Source organism: Uloborus diversus, chromosome 10, assembly GCF_026930045.1.
Source record: "Uloborus diversus isolate 005 chromosome 10, Udiv.v.3.1, whole genome shotgun sequence".
Lineage (NCBI taxonomy): Eukaryota > Metazoa > Arthropoda > Arachnida > Araneae > Uloboridae > Uloborus > Uloborus diversus.
The window spans coordinates 75,118,089-75,140,322 of NC_072740.1; the positions used below are offsets into that span (position 1 = coordinate 75,118,089).

Here is a 22,234-nt window from a genome sequence, read left to right on the forward strand (position 1 = left end):
CGTTTCAAGTTGCACGAATACAGACTTTTCACTGTTGCGAAAAATATTTTTAGCTACCAGTTTAAAGATTAACTGAGCGTATTTATAAAGAGTATCGACTTCAGTTCGATTACGGCCCGTCCAGACTGATTAAGCTCCCAAAGGGAGCAAATAAGTCCATGGACTGCATAGCTTTGCAAGAATTGCAGGAGAGTCAAATGCTTGATACTTTCTTGCAATTCTGTCTTAGCTTTGGCCATATTTCCGGCACATGCTCTGGAACTTTCTTGATAAATTAGGAAGGTACCAAGCTATGCTATTATGTAATACCTACCTAAGTTAACTCTAAAGGTCTAGAGACACGACTGGCTTTAAATGGAAAGATTACTGAATTTTTCAAGAAGCTTCCAGGGTAATTTCAGAAAGGTAACTGAATTTTAGCGGAAAACTTTCCTGGTTTTTGCGAGATATGTTACTGGCCGAAATTGGGCACATCAGCTGCCCATTATTTTCCAGGAACTTTTCTGAATCGTTTTTACAGTGTATACTATCACACATGCAATTTATTTTCAAGTTCAATGAGTTTTACTAAGGTTGATTCAAAACACTTGCCATTTGTCTCATTGAGAACGGGAACATTACTATGAAATAGACAAATACTAACATTCAGCATTCTGCTACTATGCTTTTTTTTTCCATTTCACAATGCAACACGAACTATGGCCGCCTTAGAGGGCGCAGGATCGAGAAGACGCTCTTGCGCGATCCTAACCTACTTCAAAAGCACAGAATGCGTCAAAATCTCGTCGCTTCTAAAAAAGAATCTAGCGCGGAACAGAAATTGGTCGCTTTCTTAAAGGACTATAGAAATTTAATACATTTTGGAGCTATGTAAATACTAATGATTTTTTGTTTTAACTTCAAAACAAAACCTGTTACACACGAGCAGTTCATACTGAAAATAATTTTTCGGAAGCCAGTTTGATAAACTAGTAGTTTTGTCTTACAAATAAAAAAGGAATAGGCAACTAAAACAAAATTTCAATTTGTACAGTAATATCCGAAAATGTATGAATTACATTCAGTTTACATTATTCAATACCACTAAAACTTGCCGTGAAGTATTAGTCTAAAATATTGATTAAATTCTATTTTCATATAACCCTTCTCGTATTCCTTAATAAATAGAAATATGATGACTTTTCAGTTCGAATGTGACAACAGCTTCGTAATCTTTATAGAATTATTTTTCATTTTTTAATCGTAGTCCTTTTTTATGCATATACTTCCTACGGGAAAATTTTTCAGACAAGAAAATTATTGAAATAAAATAAATTTTAAAAAGACATTAACTTTTTGTGAGCACAGAAAAATGTTGTTTTGTATGGAATTTGAGACTGAAGATACACTTTTCAATGCATATTTGAAAAATATTGCATAAAAATATTGCAATGCATATTTGAAAAGTCACAACCGTTCATAGTAAAGTCGTATATTGCGAATATTTATGGTTGTAACGTAATTGTTTCAGTTCCCTTTCACGTTGCGTAAAAAAAAAAAAATTCTAACGAAATTATAGCTATAACAAAATGTATATTCGGTGTCTTTAACTCCAATATGCCCCGGCGTGTAGGGATGCGCCGATAAGCAAGTTGAACGGCTATCTATAACCGATTAATCAGCAGAAGATAATTGGCTAACTACTAAGTTACTAGTTGGTAGCCGAATAATTATAATAATAATAATGATTTTTAGTTCTACTATTAATTCGTCAACTTTTTTTTCTATCTTTTTAAATTTATAACTTCCACCTTTAAGAATTCGTTCTGCAGATTATTTTTTTGTCTGATAGTTCATTTTTCTCAATTTTGATGCTTTGTTAAAGAATAATATTTAAAAAAAATTTCAATGTTTGGAAATCAATTTTTTACTATGTTTAATAAAATTAAAATACGTTAATTAGTCAGGAAAATTCGAAAACTTAGTTAGCTTTCATTAACCAGTAGTTATCTTTAATTTAATATCCTGTTTTTATTTTAAGTTGACGCTTAATTCTGTGCTTTTATTCTTGATGAAAATTAAAAAACAATCTTAAAGCACTATGCTAACGTTAAAAAAATAAAGATTAACAGATTAGATTTGATAGAACATAGTTTTTTTTTTGTGCATTTATAGATTAGTAAAATTAAATTAAAATTACTTCAATCATTTCTTTTAGAAAAAATCAAAACATGTTCTAAAAAATCAAAACATATGAAATAATACCATTTTTGTTGAATGAAAAAGTATTAGTTTCGAAAACAACTTGTAAAATTTATATTATAGTTCATGTGTGTAAACAATGAATTTAGTAAGTCAAAAAAAAGGCTTTTTTAAAATTTGAATCCTTATATATTATTTCTGTAGCCTGTTTTTGGTTTCTACGCCAAATTTCCCTCAATTCTTGATCGATTTCTTTGATTTACGGCTTATTTTATAGCTTATGGTGCTGGCTACTGACGAAAAATAGACCCAAGGTCTAAAAATTGTTTCTTTTAGCCGAAAAACCTGTTTTAAAGAACCAGAATAAGGTTTTCTGTCAAACTTATAACTTTAATTTGCGCCATGACCGACAGAGCTGAATAGCTTGATCGGCAGAGCGTTCTCTTCGTAGCCAGGAGATTACGTGTTCGGGCCCACGTCCGGACAATCTGCAACATAAAAATTAGAGAAATATCGCGCATTACATGAACACTGAATTAAACGAATAACAACTATGAGGGACTCGAATAAATGAGAAGGAAATACTCCTTGCTGATATGAAAACATTCTGTGATTTTGTGCTAAATTACTTCGAAATTGCACGTGTTTTTTTTTTTCTTTTTTTTTTTTTTTTGAAGCTTTGGCTCTGGAAAGAAAATTAAAGCATAACGTAAGCGAAAATATAAGTAACAGGTTTAAGATTTCAGACTACAATAGAATTGCTTTTTGTTCAGAAAAAAAATAATAAATCGTATATTGAAATATATATTCTTCTAATGAGTTTTTGACTCTTTGTACAAATAAATAAAATACTACCTCAATTTGAAGGGTAAAATATATATTTTTTCTTCCTTTTGATAAAAAACAAATAGCTTATCACATTTTTACTACATTCGAAAAGCTACGCTTAAAAAAGAGCGTAGTTCAATTTATTTTGTATTTTAACCGTGCTGTTAAATGATGAACACGTGCTGCCATCTAAGTTATAACGGTTTAAGCAGCCTGCAATAACAAATTGTAAAACTTTTCAAAAATAAAAACATTTTTCTTCAATATCTTATCTTATATATTAATCCCCTCTCATTTTAAAACTTATCAGGCTGGCCAATGACGAAAAAAGACTTACGGTCGAAAATTCAAGTTTTCGAAATCGCCTCTTGCTGTTTCAAAACCTTGATGCTGCCTGTAGTTCTTATGCATTTTTTAAAGCAAAGTTCTAATGCAGTTTTCCATTTTTTACGTCGCTTTCGGCAAAAAAAAAAAAAAAATAGCCTGTGTGTGTGTTTATATTTTAATAAAGCTTAACAGCACTGGACTTAGTTGTTCGGTTAAATTGATAAGTTTTTTTCGGTAGAGCGTTCGGCTATAAACTATCTGAACTTCGGGCAAGCTTGGGCTGTCCGACATAATATCAAATTTATAACAGTATTACGCATTACATGTGCTCATAACATACACACCTAATAAAATAAATGCAGTGGGAATGCTACTTGGTGTTTCGACTCTTTTATGCAGGCTACAGTTATCATTCGGACAAGTTGATTGTTAATCGAACTGTGTTCTTTGAATACATCCAGACCACTCAACATAATGTAAGCATAAAAAAGTATTAGATTTACCTAAAGAAATCCTTTTTGTGCAGAAAAACATTTTTATTGTATGCTAAAATGTAGATGTTTCTAATAGCAGTGTTCGACCTTTTGTACAAATGAAAAAATACTACGCCCGATTAAAACTACGAGTTTCACTCAGTAAACCTTTAATTTTTTATTCGCGCGAATACGATATAAAGCATTAAAAGTATTATCAACTTCATTAGCAAGAAATTATTTTCTACTCCTCTGCTTTCTGCTGAAAAAAAAAAACATTTTGTCTACGTTCGAAAAATTACACTTAAGAACGGACTCAGTTCAACTGGTTTTGGTTTTGAATTTTAAGTGTTCGACTAAAAGAGAAACATGTGAGGGCATTTAAGCCGTAACGGTTAAAGCAACCTTCTATGTGAAATAGTTCAATGTTCAAAGATAAAAACACTTATTTTCAATCAAATTTATTACTTCTCTAGAATGTTTGTTTCAATCGCTACGTGAGATCTTCGTCATTCTTTAATCAAATTCCATGCTTTGCGAATAATTTTAAATCGTATCATGCTGGTTAATGACAAAACACAGATGCATGATCTTATTATTATTTTTTTTTTTTGGCAAAAAGCTTTTTTGCTGTTTTTTACTACGCATTCCTTCAATGAATAGCTTTCGAAAAGGAAGGCGTAATTGCTAGGTTTGTTGGGGTGTCGGGCTGTTAGTCAGAATGGCGCCAATTCGAATACGTGCCAATAAATATCTCTTTAATGTTTCTTTTTTCCCCGTCAGATGCTGACATGTGCAGGACTGTATTTGCCACAACCTGTTTTTTCACATGCACAATTATTGCTTTTTCACGAGTCACCACTCAGCCACACTTTTAATGACATTTATGTTTGCATTGAAAATATGTACGATTAAAAGGGAAGCTATGATCAAATTATCACAACGTTGTATTTAACGAGGTTTTGTTACTGATGTCTTTAAATTACATGCCTTCTCTTCTACGCTTACTTTTTTTTCGGTTGTTCTTCATAATGTTCTTCCTTTGAAATTCTTAAAGAGCGAAATGCCTTATGAAACGATTTGAAGCACAGTGCGGAGTTCCGCACGGGTCGACTAGTCCTTATATATTATTTCTGTAGCCTGTTTTTGGTTTCTACGCCAGATTTTCCTCAATTCTTGATCGATTTCTTTGATTTACGCTTTATTTTAAAGCTTATGGTGCTGACTACTGACGAAAAATAGACCCACGGTCTAAAAATTGTTTTTTTCAACCGAAAAACCTGTTTTAAAGAACCAGAATGAGGTTTTCGGTTAAACTTAAAACTTTAATTTGCGCTTTGACCGACAGAGCTGAATAGCTTGATCGGCAGAGCGCTCTCTTCGTAACCAGGAGAATGCGTGTTCGGGCCCACGTCCGGACAATCTGCAATAAAAAATTAGAGAAATATCGCGCAGTACATGAACACTTAATTAAGTGAATAACAACTATGAAGGAATAGAATAAAAGTGAAGGAAATGCTCCTTGCTGATATGAAAACTTGAAGTGACTTTGTGCTAAATTACTTCGCAATTGTATGTTTTTTTTTTTCTTTTTAAGCTTTGGCTCTGGTAAGAATATTAAAGCATAATGTAAGCGAAAATATAAGTAACAGGTTTAAGATTTCAGACTACAATAGAATTGTTTTTTGTTCAGAAAAAAATTATAAATCGTATATTGAAATATATATTCTTCTAATGAGTTTTTGACTCTTTGTACAAATAAAAAAATTACTACCTCAATTTGAAGGGTAAAATATATATTTTTTCTTCTTTTTGCAAAAAAACAAATAGCTTATCACATTTTTACTGCATTCGAAAAGCTACGCTTAAAAAAGAGCATAGTTCAATTTATTTTGTATTTTAACCGTGCTGTTAAATGATGAACACGTGCTGCATAACGGTGCAAGCAGCTTGCGGTAACAAATTGTAAAAATTTTAAAGAATAAAAAAATGTTTCTTCAATATCTTATCTTATATATTATTCCCTTCTCATTTTAAAACTTATCAGGTTGGCTAATGAAGAAAAATAGACTTACGGTCGAAAAATCAAGTTTTCGAAAACGCCCCTTGCTGTTTCAAAACCTTGATGCTGCCTGTAGTTCTTATGCATTTTTTAAAAGCAAAGTTCTAATGCAGTTTTCCATTTTTTTTACGTCGCTTTAGGCAAAAAAAAAAAAAAAAAAAGCCTGTGTGTGTGTTCATATTTTTTTAATAAAGCTTAAAAGCACTTGACTTAGTTGTTCGGTTAAATTGATAAGTTTTTTTTCGGTAGAGCGTTCGGCTATAAACTATCTGAACTTCGGGCAAGTTTGGGCTGTCCGATATAATATCAAATTTATATTAGTATTACGCATTACATGTACTCATAACATACAAAAGTAATAAAATAAATGCAGTGGGAATGCTACTTGGTGTTTCGACTCCTTTATGCAGGCTACAGTTATCACTCGGATAAGTTGACTGTTAATCGAAGAGTGTTCTTCCTTCTTTTTAAGCTTTGACTACATCCAGACCACTCAGCATAATGTAAGCATAAAAAAGTATTAGATTTACCTAAAGTAAATCCTTTTTGTGCAGAAAAACATTTTCATTGTATGCTGAAATGTAGATGTTTCTAATAGCAGTGTTCGACCTTTTGTACAAATGAAAAAATACTTCGCCAAATTAAAACTACGAGTTTCACCCAGTAAACCTTTAATTTTTTATTCGCGCGAATACGATATAAATCATTAAAATTATTATCAACTTCATTAGCAAGAAATCATTTTCTACTCCCCTGCTTTCTGCTGAAAAAAAAAATACATTTTGTCTACGTTCGAAAAATTACACTTAAAAAACGGACTCAGTTCAACTGGTTTTGGTTTTGAATTTTAAGTGTTCGATTAAAAGAGAAACATGTGCGGGCATTTAAGCCGTAACTGTTAAAGCAACCTTCTATGTGAAATAGTTCAATATTCAAAAATGAAAACACTTATTTTCAATCTAATTTATTACTTCTCTAAAATGTTCGTTTCAATCGCTACGTGAGATCTTCGTCATTCTTTAATCAAATTCCATGCTTTTCGAATAATTTTAAATCGTATCATGATGGTTAATGACAAAACATAGAAGCATGATCTTATTATTATTATTATTTTTTTTTTTTGGCAAAAACCTTTTTTGCTGTTTTTTACTACGCATTCCTTCAATGAATAGCTTTCGAAAAGGAAGGCGCAATTGCTAGGTTTGTTGGGGTGTCGGGCTGTTAATCAGAATGGCGCCAATTCGAATCCGTGCCAATAAATATCTCTTTAATGTTTCTTTTTTTCCCGTCCGATGCTCACATGGGCAGGACTGTATTTGCCACAACCTGTTTTTTTTTATGCACAATTATTGCTTTTTCACGAGTCACTACTCAGCCACACTTTTAATGATATTTATGTTTGAATTGAAAATATGTACGACCAAAAGGTGAGCGATGATCAAATTATCACAACGTTGTATTTAACGAGGTTTTGTTACTGATGTCTTTAAATTACATGCATTCTCTTCTGCGCTTACTTTTTTTTCGGTTCTTCTTCATAATGTTCTTCCTTTGAAATTCTTAAAGAGCGAAATACCTTATGAAACGATTTGAAGCACAGTGCGGAGTTCCGCACGGGTCGACTAGTAGGAGTATTATTACGTAAAAGGTTTGAGAGGAGGCGAAGGGAATTGAGACAGACATGCGCGTATAACCATTTCACGACAACTTACATTTTATTTTTAACAAAAAAAATAAGAAATTTATTTATTTTTTATTAAATAATCCAGCTAATTGTTTTCTAGGCATGCTTTAAATAATAATTAAAAAAAAATTTTCCACCACTTAATCGGAAAAAAATGACAGATTATAAATAGTCGGCAGGGTTGACGATTAATTGGTGTATTCTCTCTCTCTCTCTGTATATATATATATATATATATATATATATATATATATACAGTTGAGTCCGCTTTATGGAATAGGCAGTTCGCCAGGAAAAATTATTCTAATAAGCGGGATATTCTATTATCCGATATTCCATTTAGCGGGCTCAACGGTATATATATATATATATATATATATATATTAGGGTGGTTCTTATTTATATGGGAATTTTTTTTTTCGGAATTCAACAAGTGACGCCCCCTAGTTTTGTGACACTATAATAAAAAGTAATCGGTGCAAAATTTGAACTCGATCGGTCAATAATAACACGTGCCCCTAGGATGTTGAACTTTAGCACTTTTGATAATTTTCTCACAAATCTTCGAGTTTTTACTTCAGATCCCGTACATCGTTTCTCCTATGTTTTCAAAATAGTTTTACAGCGAGGTAGCACTAAAATTAATCTTTTTAATTACTTCATATCGTCTAAAGATTTTACATTGAATAAGAATGAAATATTGCTTTAGAAGCTTTACCTTAATCGTACGCTTTTCTCAATGTATCTCAATCGTGTGAATTTTTTTTCCGATAGTCTTGGAGTGTCTGTAAAATCCTAGATTGCTTTTGTGACTCATATTTGGTAAATTGATTGTGAAATTCTTCGATTAATTGTGCTCCTCTTTCAGTTGTATCATTCACAACTTTCAACATTTTAACGATATCTCTTCCCTTTAAATAGCTTCCTTCATTTTGCCATGAATCAGGATCAAATAGGAAAGCATCTTTTGGTGTTTGTAACTTATCAAACAGTTTTATTGACTTGTATTTGATTCTATAAAGAGGAAGATCTTTACTAAGAAAGTATTCCAAATCATCTACTGTTATTTGAAATTTTTTATACAGTCATCAGACACGTCTTCCTATTCAGCAAGCATTTTTTTGAAGAAGTCTTTTCCTATCTTCAAAGTTAATTCCTTCATCCAATACGGACAAAGCTACTAGTTTATCCCCTAAGTACCATAAGTGATTTATGAATTTTTCAATCACTGCTTCTGCTGCATGTTTGTCATCATTTTGTACGCGGCAGGTTTTTTAGACACTAGACTTTATAATTTTAAAGGCCTAGAATGGGTTGTGCGAAAAACTATATCTTCATACAACATTTAACTGTAAAACAGCATTTACGGGCAATCTCTTCATGTAAGATCAATTTAAATTGTTTCCTAAATATATAAATATCCGAATAATAAATTCCTTTTGCCACCCATCTGGCTCACAGATAAGCTCCAGGTTGCCGAAAACATATCCCTGGGAGGGAGGACTTCACCAAGAAATATTATTACATGTTATGAGAATTCCCTGTAATATTTCTTAATTCCGCTTTCTATGAACAATAATAGGTCATCAAATTCTTCTTTTAGAATTTAAGTGATATGTGTAATTTTTGAATTTTAAAGCGCTTAAAAAATGGAATATCGAATCTAGAACTAAGAAAGGCAAGAACTTCTTTAAAGACACTCTGCAGTACGATTTCAAGTGCATGATGACAGCAATACAAATGCAATATATCACCGTTCAGCTTTTGCTCTAAAAAATTACATGCACAATTTATACGGCCGGTGTTCTCAGCCGCTGTATAAAACACTACAGCTTGAACAGTTAGCAATAAAGAACAATCATCTAAGATATCATATACAACTGAAGAAATATCTCAGAAATTCTGAGTAGCTGTTCAACATTGGAACCTGAAGCTATCATGGTAAGCCTATCCACGTTTTTTTTCCAGTTACATCTGAATGTAGCTTTGTATCCCAGGGAATAACTAAAAAATCTAAATTTAAATTCATGAAATCTGATTTTACCTCTCGATATTTTCTCTTGCTCTCTTAAGGGATGTACGATTGATCATAAGGTTATTTCGATTTAAATTTACTGCATCTACATATGCTGTTAATACATGAGCAGCATCTTTGTCCCTAATATTTCATTTCTCTAACATTGATGAAATGCGAGCAGATCTCAATAGTTGTCAAGCTTTTTATAGCGTTGTGGTAGACCAGATATAGAAAAAAGGTTCAACAGGTTAGGATGGATGCCCATTTCGGTTTCTAAATCTTGTGAATTGCAAGAGGAATTTGATGATAATAAAGGACTATGTACTGAAATAGAAGACAGTTTAAAGTATATATTTTTACATTATTCCGATCTGGATTTTTTTTAAATTTAAATTTTAGATATGGAAAATAGAGTTTATTTTTATGGTAGGGTAATCGAGGATTTTTCAAAATTTAAATTATAAGAATGCATAAACATTTAAGTATATAACTAAAGAACAGCGAATTAAAATATAATTGTCATTACTTATATTTACAGCATGGAAACCTAGTGACCCTATTTGCCACACCTATTACATACACAGAAAATTTTCTAAATCAACACCCCCAAAGCCTGGAGGAGGCAATTTGTTGTTGTCAAAAATCATTCATTAATGGCCTAGGCCATTCATTAATGGCCTTTAGAATCCCTTGTGTCCATCTTGGTGGAAAGAAATGTTCCCCTGCCGCTTGTTTTGAAACGAGCGCGAATAGCGTTATGCCTGTCCCAAGGCCATTGGTGTACATGTACCCTATGTAATATGTAAAATTTTACAGAATGAAAGTGAGAGAATGGTTGGTCTGGAAGTAGCAACATCTATTGAGGTTCAAAATTACTTTAAATATAAAACCTAGGAATATTTTTACATAAAAATGAGAAAATCCGCAATTTTTTCTTTAAAACTCAAAAAAGGGGGCCCTAGGGGCACGTGTTAATATTCATGGATTGACTTAAAATTTTGCATGGATCATTTATTTGTATAATGGAACAAATTGAGGGGGCGTCGTGTAAAATATCTACAACTTCAAAAAATAAGGACCACCCTAATATATATATATATATATATATATATATTAGACCGATAGATACATATATATAGATATAATGCGGATTGCATGTCTTGTATCTAGGGTTTGACATCAAAATTTTACATTTTAGTATTTATGTTACGAATTTTACTTCAAATTTATAATTTTATTGTGGTGTTATAGGAAATTCCTGCAGCGGGAATCAATAGATGGTTCCCACTTCACGGACGTAGTCAGCGGTCAAATGTTCAAGGTCAAATCCATTTGAAACTTCAGTTAGGGACTCGAGAAGACAGGGGATTGGCTACTGGAGACGATAATTGGCGGGAAGTTATGGAACATCAGCAGCTTATTTTTGTATTCATTAGCCATGAAATTAAAGTCTTCAAGGTATTTATCATTTAACAAAGTTCATACTGAAGTTTTAAATGCCACATACTTCAGATTGTAGATATTTACTTCAAGTGTTTAAATTTGTGTACGTGAAATTATAAAATATTTGAAAACAAACTTTATTTTCCTCTAATAGCTGAAGCTAGAAGAAAGATTCAATATTTTCAATTCAGAGTTACTTTATAATTGCGATATTACATGCTTGCAAACTTCCTTTATTCATTTCTTAAATTACTAACATAATAATTCATTTTTTAAACTCATTTACTCAATTATTTTCGTATTCATGCACTTTTTTATCCACACATTTATTTTTCTCATTTATTAATTTATTTATTTAGTCGTTTATTGTTGTTTATACATTTATTCATTAATTTGATGAAAAATACTTTAATCAAACAGAAAATATTTCGTTAGAAACATATTTTAGTTTCACTTTGCTCCATACAGGGAAAAAGTTAAAATGATCCCTTCTTTTTTTTAAGGCTTAAATTTACTGCCATAAATGAAAAATAATGTTGCAATGAATCTTTTATTTTAAAATATATTGCTCATTCTTAATGTACTGTTATTTTCAAAGAACTATTTTGTTCATATTCTAAAAGTAAGTTATTTTAACTATTTAACTTTGCTCCACATTCCCCTAACATCCTCTCTATAACAAGACCTGTAAACTTTCCTGGGACTCTGCATTTATTATGGAAAATTTTAAAGGGCTTCAACAACGCAAAGCCCTTGCATAATTTAATGAAAGGAAACGCTAATGGTGCTTTAGCTGCACTATCGACTTACGCTTTATAGGGATCGCTAACTATTGCGTCAGAAGCAAGCGACTGACGCACAATGCAAATCACACCTTAAAGGATATAAGAAGTCTTCAGACATCACGAATATCCCAGTCGAACTTAAATTTATTGTTGAAGTTTTGATCATTTTGTAATGCCACACGTGGACGTGAATTATTTTTAAAGAAATCATATCACTTTTGAACAAAACGGTGTTTAAAACATCTATATTTTTTTTTATGGTGTTTCTGGACATCACCTCAAGATTTAATTTATGATATTGTTTACGTTAAACTTTATATCAGCAAGTTAACGCACAATTGGCTTATTCTCAGTCGCGTTGATCACACTATCATCATAAGTGAGTATGCGGTTAGCCTCGGCATGCAGGTTTTCTGTTCCTCTAATACAACTTCCTTCACACATTTTTTTGAAAACCACTGCGTACCCTTTAGAGCATGCGCAGAAGTAATTTAACACCTCAAAATTTAATTTATGATATTGTTGGCGTCAAACTTTATATTAGCAAGTTAACGCACATAGTTGTCTTATTCTCAGTCGCGTTGATCACACTATTATAAGTGAGTATGCGGTTTGCCTCGGTATGCAGATTTTCTAATCCTCTAATACAACTTTCTTCACACTTTTTTTTTTTTTTTTGAAAACCACTGCGTACCCTTTAGAGCATGCGCACAAGTAATTAAACATTGATTTACAGGAAAAGGAAGCTATTGCTACTCCTATTTAATATTTTAAGAATAAAATAACAAAAAACTTATAGTGCTGTAACACTATAGGTGATACAGCAAACTTTGCTTTAAATAAAAGTAAAGCTAACTCCAAGAAATATTTAATTTAAAGTTAAGTATTCGACGCTATAAGAAAACACTGCAAAAAAAATGTAAGATTATTATAATTAATGGGTGTAACGTTACACTAATTCTGAAGTATGGAGTATTGTTTTAAAAACCCAAACTGTGGGAGTAACCTTGTGCTGTGCTTTTAGTAGAATTCAAAGCGCATGCGTAAAGATCAAAATCGGCGCAGAGCAGGTAAAATCTTATTAGCGAAGCGAAAACCGGCCTTTGTGGCCGAGCGGTGAAAGCGCTTGCTTTGCGACCTGGCTGAGAGATTCGCGTTGTGGGTTTGGACACCACTCAGGTGCTCTTAGTGCAATAATAATGTGTTGTTTGTATCTTAAAATAAATAATAAATTGATGTATATTGGTTGTGAAAAAGCATGAAATTGATAAATATTGAATAAAATAATTAAAAGCAAGAGCTGTAAAGACGGGATTTCTAGCATGATTTTTTTTAATACTGTTATAACGAAATTTCAAGTATAGTAACCAACTAATTTATTTACTTTCAATTTAAAACGTATGGAAAGAAATTATTACTTGATTACTTAATATATCTGGATAATGTAAACCATCGAAAAGTTAATTTGAAGTGTAAGTCTACTAACAATTAATACTAAGTATCCGTTCAAGAAAATCAGATAAACGCTTAATTGTTGCTATAGCAATGCGTTAAGTATTTTCTCTGGAAGTATACGGAAGATTCTGGTGTAACCTTACGAATAAATTAGTAAGACGTTTCGTTATAGTTATATTGCCATGGTGTAAGCTTCCACAGGCGACGTGAATCTTTACACCAATTATATCAGTTTAGATACTCTAGAGCAGTGGAGGCAGCTAAGCTGCCGATTTTTTGGAGTAAGGTTACACAATTTTTTTACCGGTGGTGTACATGAAAGTGTCAATATAGTTAAAATTTTACTTTCGAGTGTTTTCGTCTGAATCATTCTTTAAATGCAGGTCTTCATATTTTTCTCTTCCACAAATAAAGATTATAAAACATTCACAAATGTAAGCTGCAAATTACTAAGGCAGAACTTGAAGTATGTACCAACCCAATTACGACATCCAGATACTGCAGATTTACAATTATTGGGAATCATCAATAGCCATAACTAAGACCACTACAAAAGGGAAGCTCGATTCGTCCAACATTTTGGTTCCGAAATCGCCAGGTTGAAAAATTAGTATTTGTACAAAAGCTTTGTTGTGCAGAAAAGTGATGCCCTATCTATCTTTAAATGTGTTGCTTGATTCATGTTTGAATATTTATTCTGTGAATGAAGAAAGTGTAATGAATACAAATTAAAAACAAATAAGGTGTGAAAATCAGGTTCATTAAAGTAAACATTTCCCGATACATTTTTTGCTGAATTTGTGAACCAAGTTATCTTTCTAAGTTTACCTTAAGTGACGTTTTACTTAACTTATCATCAACTGTTTCACGACATAGGGTAGACCGACCAGTGAATGAACAACTAAACACAATTTCATTTTTAAAAAATCCTAGTAATTTTAAATTCTATACTATACAGATTGTGATAGTTAAAACATTTTAATTGATCTACGTAAATATCTCAAAAAAATCCCGGGAGCCTAAATGGTACCGCTTCCTACTTTTTTAGGTGTTTAAAGAAAAAATGGCACAATGACCCAGTGAATGAACACCTCCAACCAGTAAATGAACACAAATTTGTCCAGTGAATGAACATGATAAATTTTGGTTCAAAAAGAAACTAAGTTTCTTTGAGATCTATCTATCTATCTACATCTATCAATCTATCTATATCTATCTATCTATATATCTTTCTATTTTTCTATCTACTAATCTATTTACCTATTTTTCGATATATCTATGTCTCTATCTGTCTATCTACATATCTATCGGTTAATCTAAAAACATAATTTTCTATCTACACATCTATCGGTCTATCTCTTTGTCTATTTACCTATTTATCTATGCACTTATCCATTTTTCTATCTATCTATCTATCTGCTTATCTCTATATCTAGCCACTATATATTTATCTATCTAGCTCACTACTTATTTATATCTAGCTATCTATCTATTCATCTATCTATCTACTTATCTATATACTTATCTATCTATCCACTTACCTATCAATTTATCTAGTTATACATTTATTTGTCTACTTATCTATTTATCTATCTATCTCCTTACCTATCCACGCATCTACTTACCTATCTATCTACCTATCTCTTTATCAGTCTATCTATCTGTCTATTAACCACTACCTATCTATTTATCAATAAATCTATCGATCTATCTATCTACCTACCTATTCTATCTCTATATTTATCTACATATATATCTATTTACCTCTTACTTTTAATACATCTATCTCTATATCTTCCTCTATCCATTTATCTATATATCTATATACGAGCATACATACATATCTACCTATCTATCTATTCTCTCTCTTTGTATATATATATTTCTATTTCTCTATCTCTCTATCTACCTGCCTATAAATCAAGGGAGATAAAGATATAGATAGATAGATGTAGATAGGTAGATATATAGTTAGATTGATATATAAGTAGATAGGAACATACAGATAGGTAGAAATCTGGACAGGCAGACAGACAGACAGACAGATAGATAGATAGATAGATAGATAGATAGGTAGATAGATAGTGAGAGCGGTAGAATAGATAAGTAGATAGATGGATAGATATGTAGGTAGGTATGTAACATACAGATTGAGATATAGATAGATAAAAGATAAAACTCATTAAAAAATGCATTGTTTGCGAAAACAAAAATTAAGAAATTATAAAATATATAATGAAATACATAAATAAATAAGCACATAAAACTATCTGCATTACAAAAAAGTACGAAAATGAAAATATCTCAAAGAAACTTCATATTTATTTTTAAATCAAAAGAAATTTTGCCATTGTTCATTCACTGGGTTTTCGCAATTTTTCGTACCCAGTGACTGAACACCCCTCTACGTGAAAATCTATGCATTCTGCATTGACTGAAACAATTTAAATCCATAGCCTAGATATGTATACTTAATTTTTCTTTCGTAGAGTTGAAAAATAAAATTTATTCATAAAAATAATATTCATGAAAACAATTGATAGCACGAAACCAGCCTTATTATTTTGAAAGAGAAAAAGAACGATTCACGGAGTAAAAATTTCAAATTTTTTACTGGAAAAAAATGCGTATCCAAATTAACCAATCAGGTGTCAGATAGCTTAGAATATCAATAAAGAACGCTTTTCTAGTGAATGTATTTAGAAAAAAAAAATTGGAAGCTTATTTTCTTTTAAAAAATGACGCGCTGTTTATTTACTGGGTGGTGTTTACTCACTGGTCGGTCTACCCTAGCAACCAGCGGATATTATAACGTATTTATAAATACTAGAAACAAGGTTGGATCCAAAGAAGTCTTGGAACCAAAATGTCGGATAAGTCGGCCTTTCCTTATCAAGGTGTTCTAGCCATAACAGAGCTGGAGGAAGTTGAACAAAATTGATAAGCTAATTTAATATTAGCTACCAGTGTAAAGGTAATCTCTGTTTCAATGGAAAGTCAACAGAATTCAGCCCGGTTATGGCAATGTTAAATTGATGATCCCCTATGAAGGTGAAATTGTAGTCTGGATGTCGTAGTCGGTGTGTCAGTGAATGCTTGTATTTACAACTGTAGATTACTTTTCAGGGTCCCGTATACAAATGGCCAGGGGATTTGCCTCAGCAGGCGTTGACCATTTTACATCAACATGCCATTCAAGGTGACATTACTGAACTTCAACAGTCAGTGTGGTAAGAGGATTCAGATGTTATTCATGTCAATAGTGTTAAAGTGTCCATCAATTACTTTCCTACTATCTACTATTTGACTTATTACTTTCAACGTAAGAAAATTTGTTTTAAAATAATTTGGACTCTTGAATTCGGGTTGTTTTAGATTATTATGATATAACAGTGATAACGTTTTCAATCAAAAGCGGATTCTTGTTGTTGTCGTGTGCCAGCTAGGCTGGAAATTTGAGGTGTGCTGCTTCACTTTTCCAACTGTACCGTAATTTGGTGTGAAGTCCGGCTTCCACAGTACACACATGCCATAAGGACCCGTTTATAGGGTAGGCAACCATTCACAGCACATTCCCACAAAGAAAGAACAAGGACAGGAGAGAGAAAGTACGTCCATGTCCGATCCGGGATTCGAACCCGGACCTTCCTGTCGCAGTCAGACATCTCTAACCACTAGACAAGGCAGGCGGCAGCGGATTCTTAAGCCCTAAATAAATGAAAGTTACATTTAAGGATATGTCTAATATTCTTGGCAATTACACATCAAATAAAATCACTTCATAGAATACAACAGATTAAGTGATTTAATATATTGCACCCAAACCTGTTTTTGTGCGGTAGATAGGGACTGCATAAAACAATCGCCCAAAACTTCATTAGTATCTATAAAAAGGTGTTTCCGCAGCACAGTTAAAAAATATTTTTTTTATGCGATGGATAGGAACTGCGTAAAAAAATTCTCACGTAGAAAATAACCTAAAAACTTACAAAATAACTAGGAGATACCTCTTTAAACGAAATCAAGACAAACCAAGTAATGTTAATTTTGCCGAATCGTGAGGCAAAATTTCCTGAATAAGGAAATTTTTTAGAGATCACAGTGACCTCTCGTCGGGGTGCCCCTGTCGTCACTTGAAGATACTACCTGCCCCCCGCCACTCGTTTTATAAATAATTTCGTCAATTGTGTCCCAATTGGATTGAAATTTTCATATACGGCACAAAAAAAAATACACAAAAAAAAAAAAAGAAAAACCCCAAAAAAACAGGTTTGCGTATATACTTTTACGTTATTAAATCTGAAGTATTTTTTAAAGAGAATTTGTTTGTCTTACAGAATAAAACACATGACGTCATCTAAAGACAACAGTAGAAAACCTTTTTAATTTTAAATATCCTTTTACCATTTATTCTCATGAATTCTAATCATAATAAAATGTGCGCTCTTGTGGATCTCAATCAGTTACATATTTTGGCTTTGACAGAAAGGTTGAAAAAAAGTCTAAAATCGCACTGCTTACTATTTTTATTCTTTGATATTTCTTTCCAGCTCTTTGCTCTTTCCTGTGCTGAAATATTTATTGATTTGTGAATTAGCTAAATTCTTTCTCACTTTTTACCGCTTTTCGTGCTAAAAACATGATAAAAAATGTGTTAACCCTTTGAAACTGAACTAATTTATTTTTTGAACTTTTAACATCCGTATCGCTGTAGATTATTTTATTAATGTTATGTCCAACAAAAAAAAAAAAAACCTAAAGAAAAAATCAACCGTTAAACTTGGATTAAACATCCGACTTGAATACGATAAAAACTGTCTGATAAATGAAAACGTTGATGAAAAAGTTACTTCTTACGCGCATTATTTGGTGCAGCACATTTAGCTCATACGTTTCGAGTTTTTTATTCTTAGATTGGTAGACTTTGTTCTAAGATCTATGAATACAATCTACTGAGTATGTAAACATTGTTTTCAGAATAAATGCTGAATACATAGTTCTTCATAGAGTTTGCAAGAAATGTGTACCTACAAAACGTGCTTTTAGAAAGTAATTATTAAGTTAGCGTGTTTTATATAAGTCTTAGAAATTAATTGAGCTACATTATTAAATTACATGTAGCAAAGTGCAGGTTTTGAAATACTTGAAAATGTTCTGGTAATTAAGAGATAATTATATTCGTTGGAGTTCAAACATCAAAATATTTCAATGCACCTTACTTATTTATTATGAGTGCTTACTTACTTGTTTTTTCCTCCTCCGTTTTTTATAATTTTTTTTCTTTTCAATATTAGTAGTGTAAGATGCTTTGAAAATATTGCATTTGTTTCTTGATTTCAGAATTAATGTACATTTGAAAAACATAATTGAAAAAATATTTCATTATTTTTACACATTTTAAGAAACACATTTTTACTTATTGAACTTTTGTAACTTCCAGTTAGTTGAAAATCTTCAGTAGAAGCCCCAAGCATGATTTGAATCTGTTATATACAATAACTTTACTGCAGCACTTTACAAAACAAATAACTCAATTATATATAGCTAAATTATACTAAAAAAATAGATTCAAATATTAGTTGATTATTATTACATATATTTATATAAACTACATTGCATTCAAATAACTATGTCACTGGTTTTTCAGCAATAGAAAAAATATCAGGGCTTAAAAGTAAACTTCTTACCTCTTGTATTATTTATTTCTTTTACACAGTCAGTGGGTGTCTTATTTTCGAAAACATCAAGAAGATATTCTGGACTATTCTCTCATGTTTCAGCATTTGGAGGAATTGGCAACGAATTATGACAAAAATGAAGAAGCTCTGTCGATGGATGAAGTAAGAAAGATACTTGCTCTTATATATAGCTCCTAATTAAAAACGAGAGCAAATAGACTATTTAAAATTTTCACTGGAATACAAAATCATTATTATCATTAATTACCTTAAGCACGTCTCGAAACATATAAAATTTCATATCAAAAGAAATTAAGAGCAAATAAGCTCACCGCTCACCATTGCTTTTTACATTAGAGCGTTGACCCTTTGACGCACGGTGTAAATGTACATTGATTAGCAATAGTTATTATCTACTGTACTTCATATCAACCTTATGTTTATGTAACAAAAGTATACTACTGTCGGCAGGAAAAGGGTAATAACTGCAAAGATTTCATTTTGCATTTTCTTGCACTTTGGTCATCTATTGTACGTTAGCTTTATTGTACAAGGTTGCTTATATGGTTTCCACTTTAAAAAAAATGGAAAAAAAACGTTTAGTTACAACATTTCCTTGTTGTTAGTATTGAATCCAAAACGTGTTTCTTCAATTATCTCAAAAACTCATTTCTGCAGATACTGCCGTTTACCGGCCCTCGGCAGTATACAAATGTGGTATTTAGCAGTAAGTTACCGCCCCTAAGCCAGGGCTAATGCAGAACTACATTGCACCTAGTTCTGCCTCTATGAGATGACATCTGCATCCAGCTCGGTTATTCACTATTCCTGACTGAGGAGTTCCAATAAGATCGAAACTGCTGCTTCGGAATGTGATAACCGGGCTGTCGGTATACTGCAAGTAGTTCTGCCTTAGCCCTGGCTTAGGGGCGTTACCTTACTGCTACCTTCAAGTAATGAGTCGAACCGCACCATGCTGCGGACACTCGCTGTTTAGATAAATTCGATTGCTCTACCAGTTTATTGGCACTCTCAGCTTCAATGTGGTGATATCTGCTTCCAGCACGGTAATTCACTATTCCTGACTGAGGAGTTCTAATATGAACGAAACTACAGTCTCATGATGTGATAACCGGGCTGTCTGGTATATTGCAAGCTGCGTTATGTTTATTTATATGTCAGCAAAGAAGGTTTCAGATTTATATGTTTATTTATATGTCAACAAAAAGGGTTTCAGATTTACTTTAAATTTTAGCTGGATTACAGAAAACATCACGAGTCCATTTCCAAAGTGACCAGCTGTCACTTTACTAACTTTCCAACAGACAAAATATAAATAAATAAATAAATAAATAAAATAAAACGTTATAGTTTATCCACCTTAGAGAAAGAAACTAAACGTACCTAAAGAGTCAACCATCCAAAACTTAGACCATTTCTTAAGACACAAAAAGCCTTTTTACATTGTTTTAAAAGCGTTTCAGAAAAATACCATTATTTGTTGGGTTTTTTTTTTTCAGTTCTTAAATAAGAAACAGAATCAATACATCACTAAATCTCTTGTTTTCCGTAAAAACCACATGAAATCTTACGCTGTTTTGCTGTCTATATATAAACGGGAGTTCTTTTCAAGTATTCAAAGGTGTATTTATTTGAAACCCTCCTGTTCTGCAGGTTCAACCAGGATTTATTTTCTTGGAATCGAGCTTAAAATTCTAATCCAAGGATTTGAATTTTCACCTTTCTAAATCTCACGACAAAAATCTTATGGCATGTTCCGTCCAAGCCTTTAATTCTGAATTATTTTTTAAAAACAAGATTTAAATACACTGCATACTTAAAAAGCCTTTTTAGGACTTCCATATACACATTGTTTTTAAATATGTGATTTTTTTTAATATAAATTTTTGTGCGATGCATTCGTCCTTCTTTTAGATTGAAAAAAAAAATGTAGCTTGCGATGATGATAGAAACTAAAAATTTTATTGCATAAGATGACAAAAAACTACTTAATGAGTTAAAAATGAAGGTAAATGAATGCAGAAGGTAAAATTTAGTTTTTTTTTTTTTAGGAAAACTTAAATTCAATTATAGTAACTTCGTTTTATTTTTTAACTTGAATTACAAACGCAAGAATGCGCTTTATATTCGATAACTCTTGATAAAACTACCTAATATTCACCTCTCACTAAAAAAATAAGCCTTCAGAGGATTTCATTAGAAGTTAAATATTTAACCTTCCTTCTCTTGATAAAATCTGGATTAACCCAGGTTAAATTATGGTTGTTGATAACCTATAGTTAGCTTCTCATTTTTTTTCATGATTTTAGATAAAATATAGCCCCCATTTTTTTTTTTTTTTTTTTTAACTCTTCATTAAAGTCAGACGCTTAAAAATATTTTCCAGTGTTGGAACTTCAAATGAACATAGAATACGGAGAAATTTAATTACCAAACATGTCTTCCAACACATATTAATCCTGATTTTCTGCATTATTGTCAAGCATCTATAGTTTTCTCACTGCCCTTTCTGAATTGACTTCTTTATAGCAAATTTTTTTTCGCTCCAGAAAATGTAGTACAAAGTGTAAGTTTAACTTAAGGGGGTCCGGGACACAAAAATCGTCAAATTTTGCAATTTTTTTTTTAATCATGTAAAAAATTACTCCGAGTTTTTCTGCTTAAGAGGAGGTTTGTATCTTGTTTCTATCTTAAATAGAACGAAAGATATAATTATTTTTGTTTCATGCACCTAACTAATGTGTACTTAACTTTAAAACTTTAAACGCGTTTTTCTCCATGATGCAATTTTTCCCGATTTCTTGCATTCAAACTCTTATAAGTCAGGAACCGATAAAGATGAAGTAATGAAACTTGGAGCATATCTTTTTCAAACAGTTTACTTTAAATTTTATTCGTCGAATTTGAAAAAAACGTTTACTGCAAAAATTGCGATTTTTTAAAAAAAAAAAGTATCTTCGAATTTTTCGAAATTTTTCTTCAAATATTTTTTATTTTTTATTGAATCAATATATTTAAAATCTCCGAATAAAAATTAAAGCTTAGATATTTGTGCGTAATTCATTGAAAAAAAATTGAAAACTGTTTAAGAATATTTTGAGTTATAGCAATTTAAAGCAACCCCATTTTTTATAAAAAAAACTAATTAAATTTAAATAAAAATTTTTCTTTTTTTTCATATTTATGTTATGATTTTGCTTATTAAATAAATGGTGAATCAGTGCAAAAAATTTCAAAACTCTAAAGTATATAATAAAAAAAATTTCAAAATGTGTCCCGG

General features: G+C 31.6%; 1 protein-coding gene across 1 annotated transcript in view; it reads left to right on the forward strand.

Annotated features, from left to right (window-relative positions):
• LOC129231056 (BAI1-associated protein 3-like) overlaps window positions 1-22,234 on the forward strand; it is a 196,343-nt gene that overhangs the window by 66,090 nt on the left and 108,019 nt on the right. Inside the window, exons 9-11 of the mRNA XM_054865304.1 lie at window positions 10,824-11,030; window positions 16,382-16,485; window positions 18,972-19,095. Of these exons, the coding sequence (XP_054721279.1) occupies window positions 10,824-11,030; window positions 16,382-16,485; window positions 18,972-19,095 (435 nt within the window). The remainder of the gene's footprint in view (window positions 1-10,823; window positions 11,031-16,381; window positions 16,486-18,971; window positions 19,096-22,234) is intronic.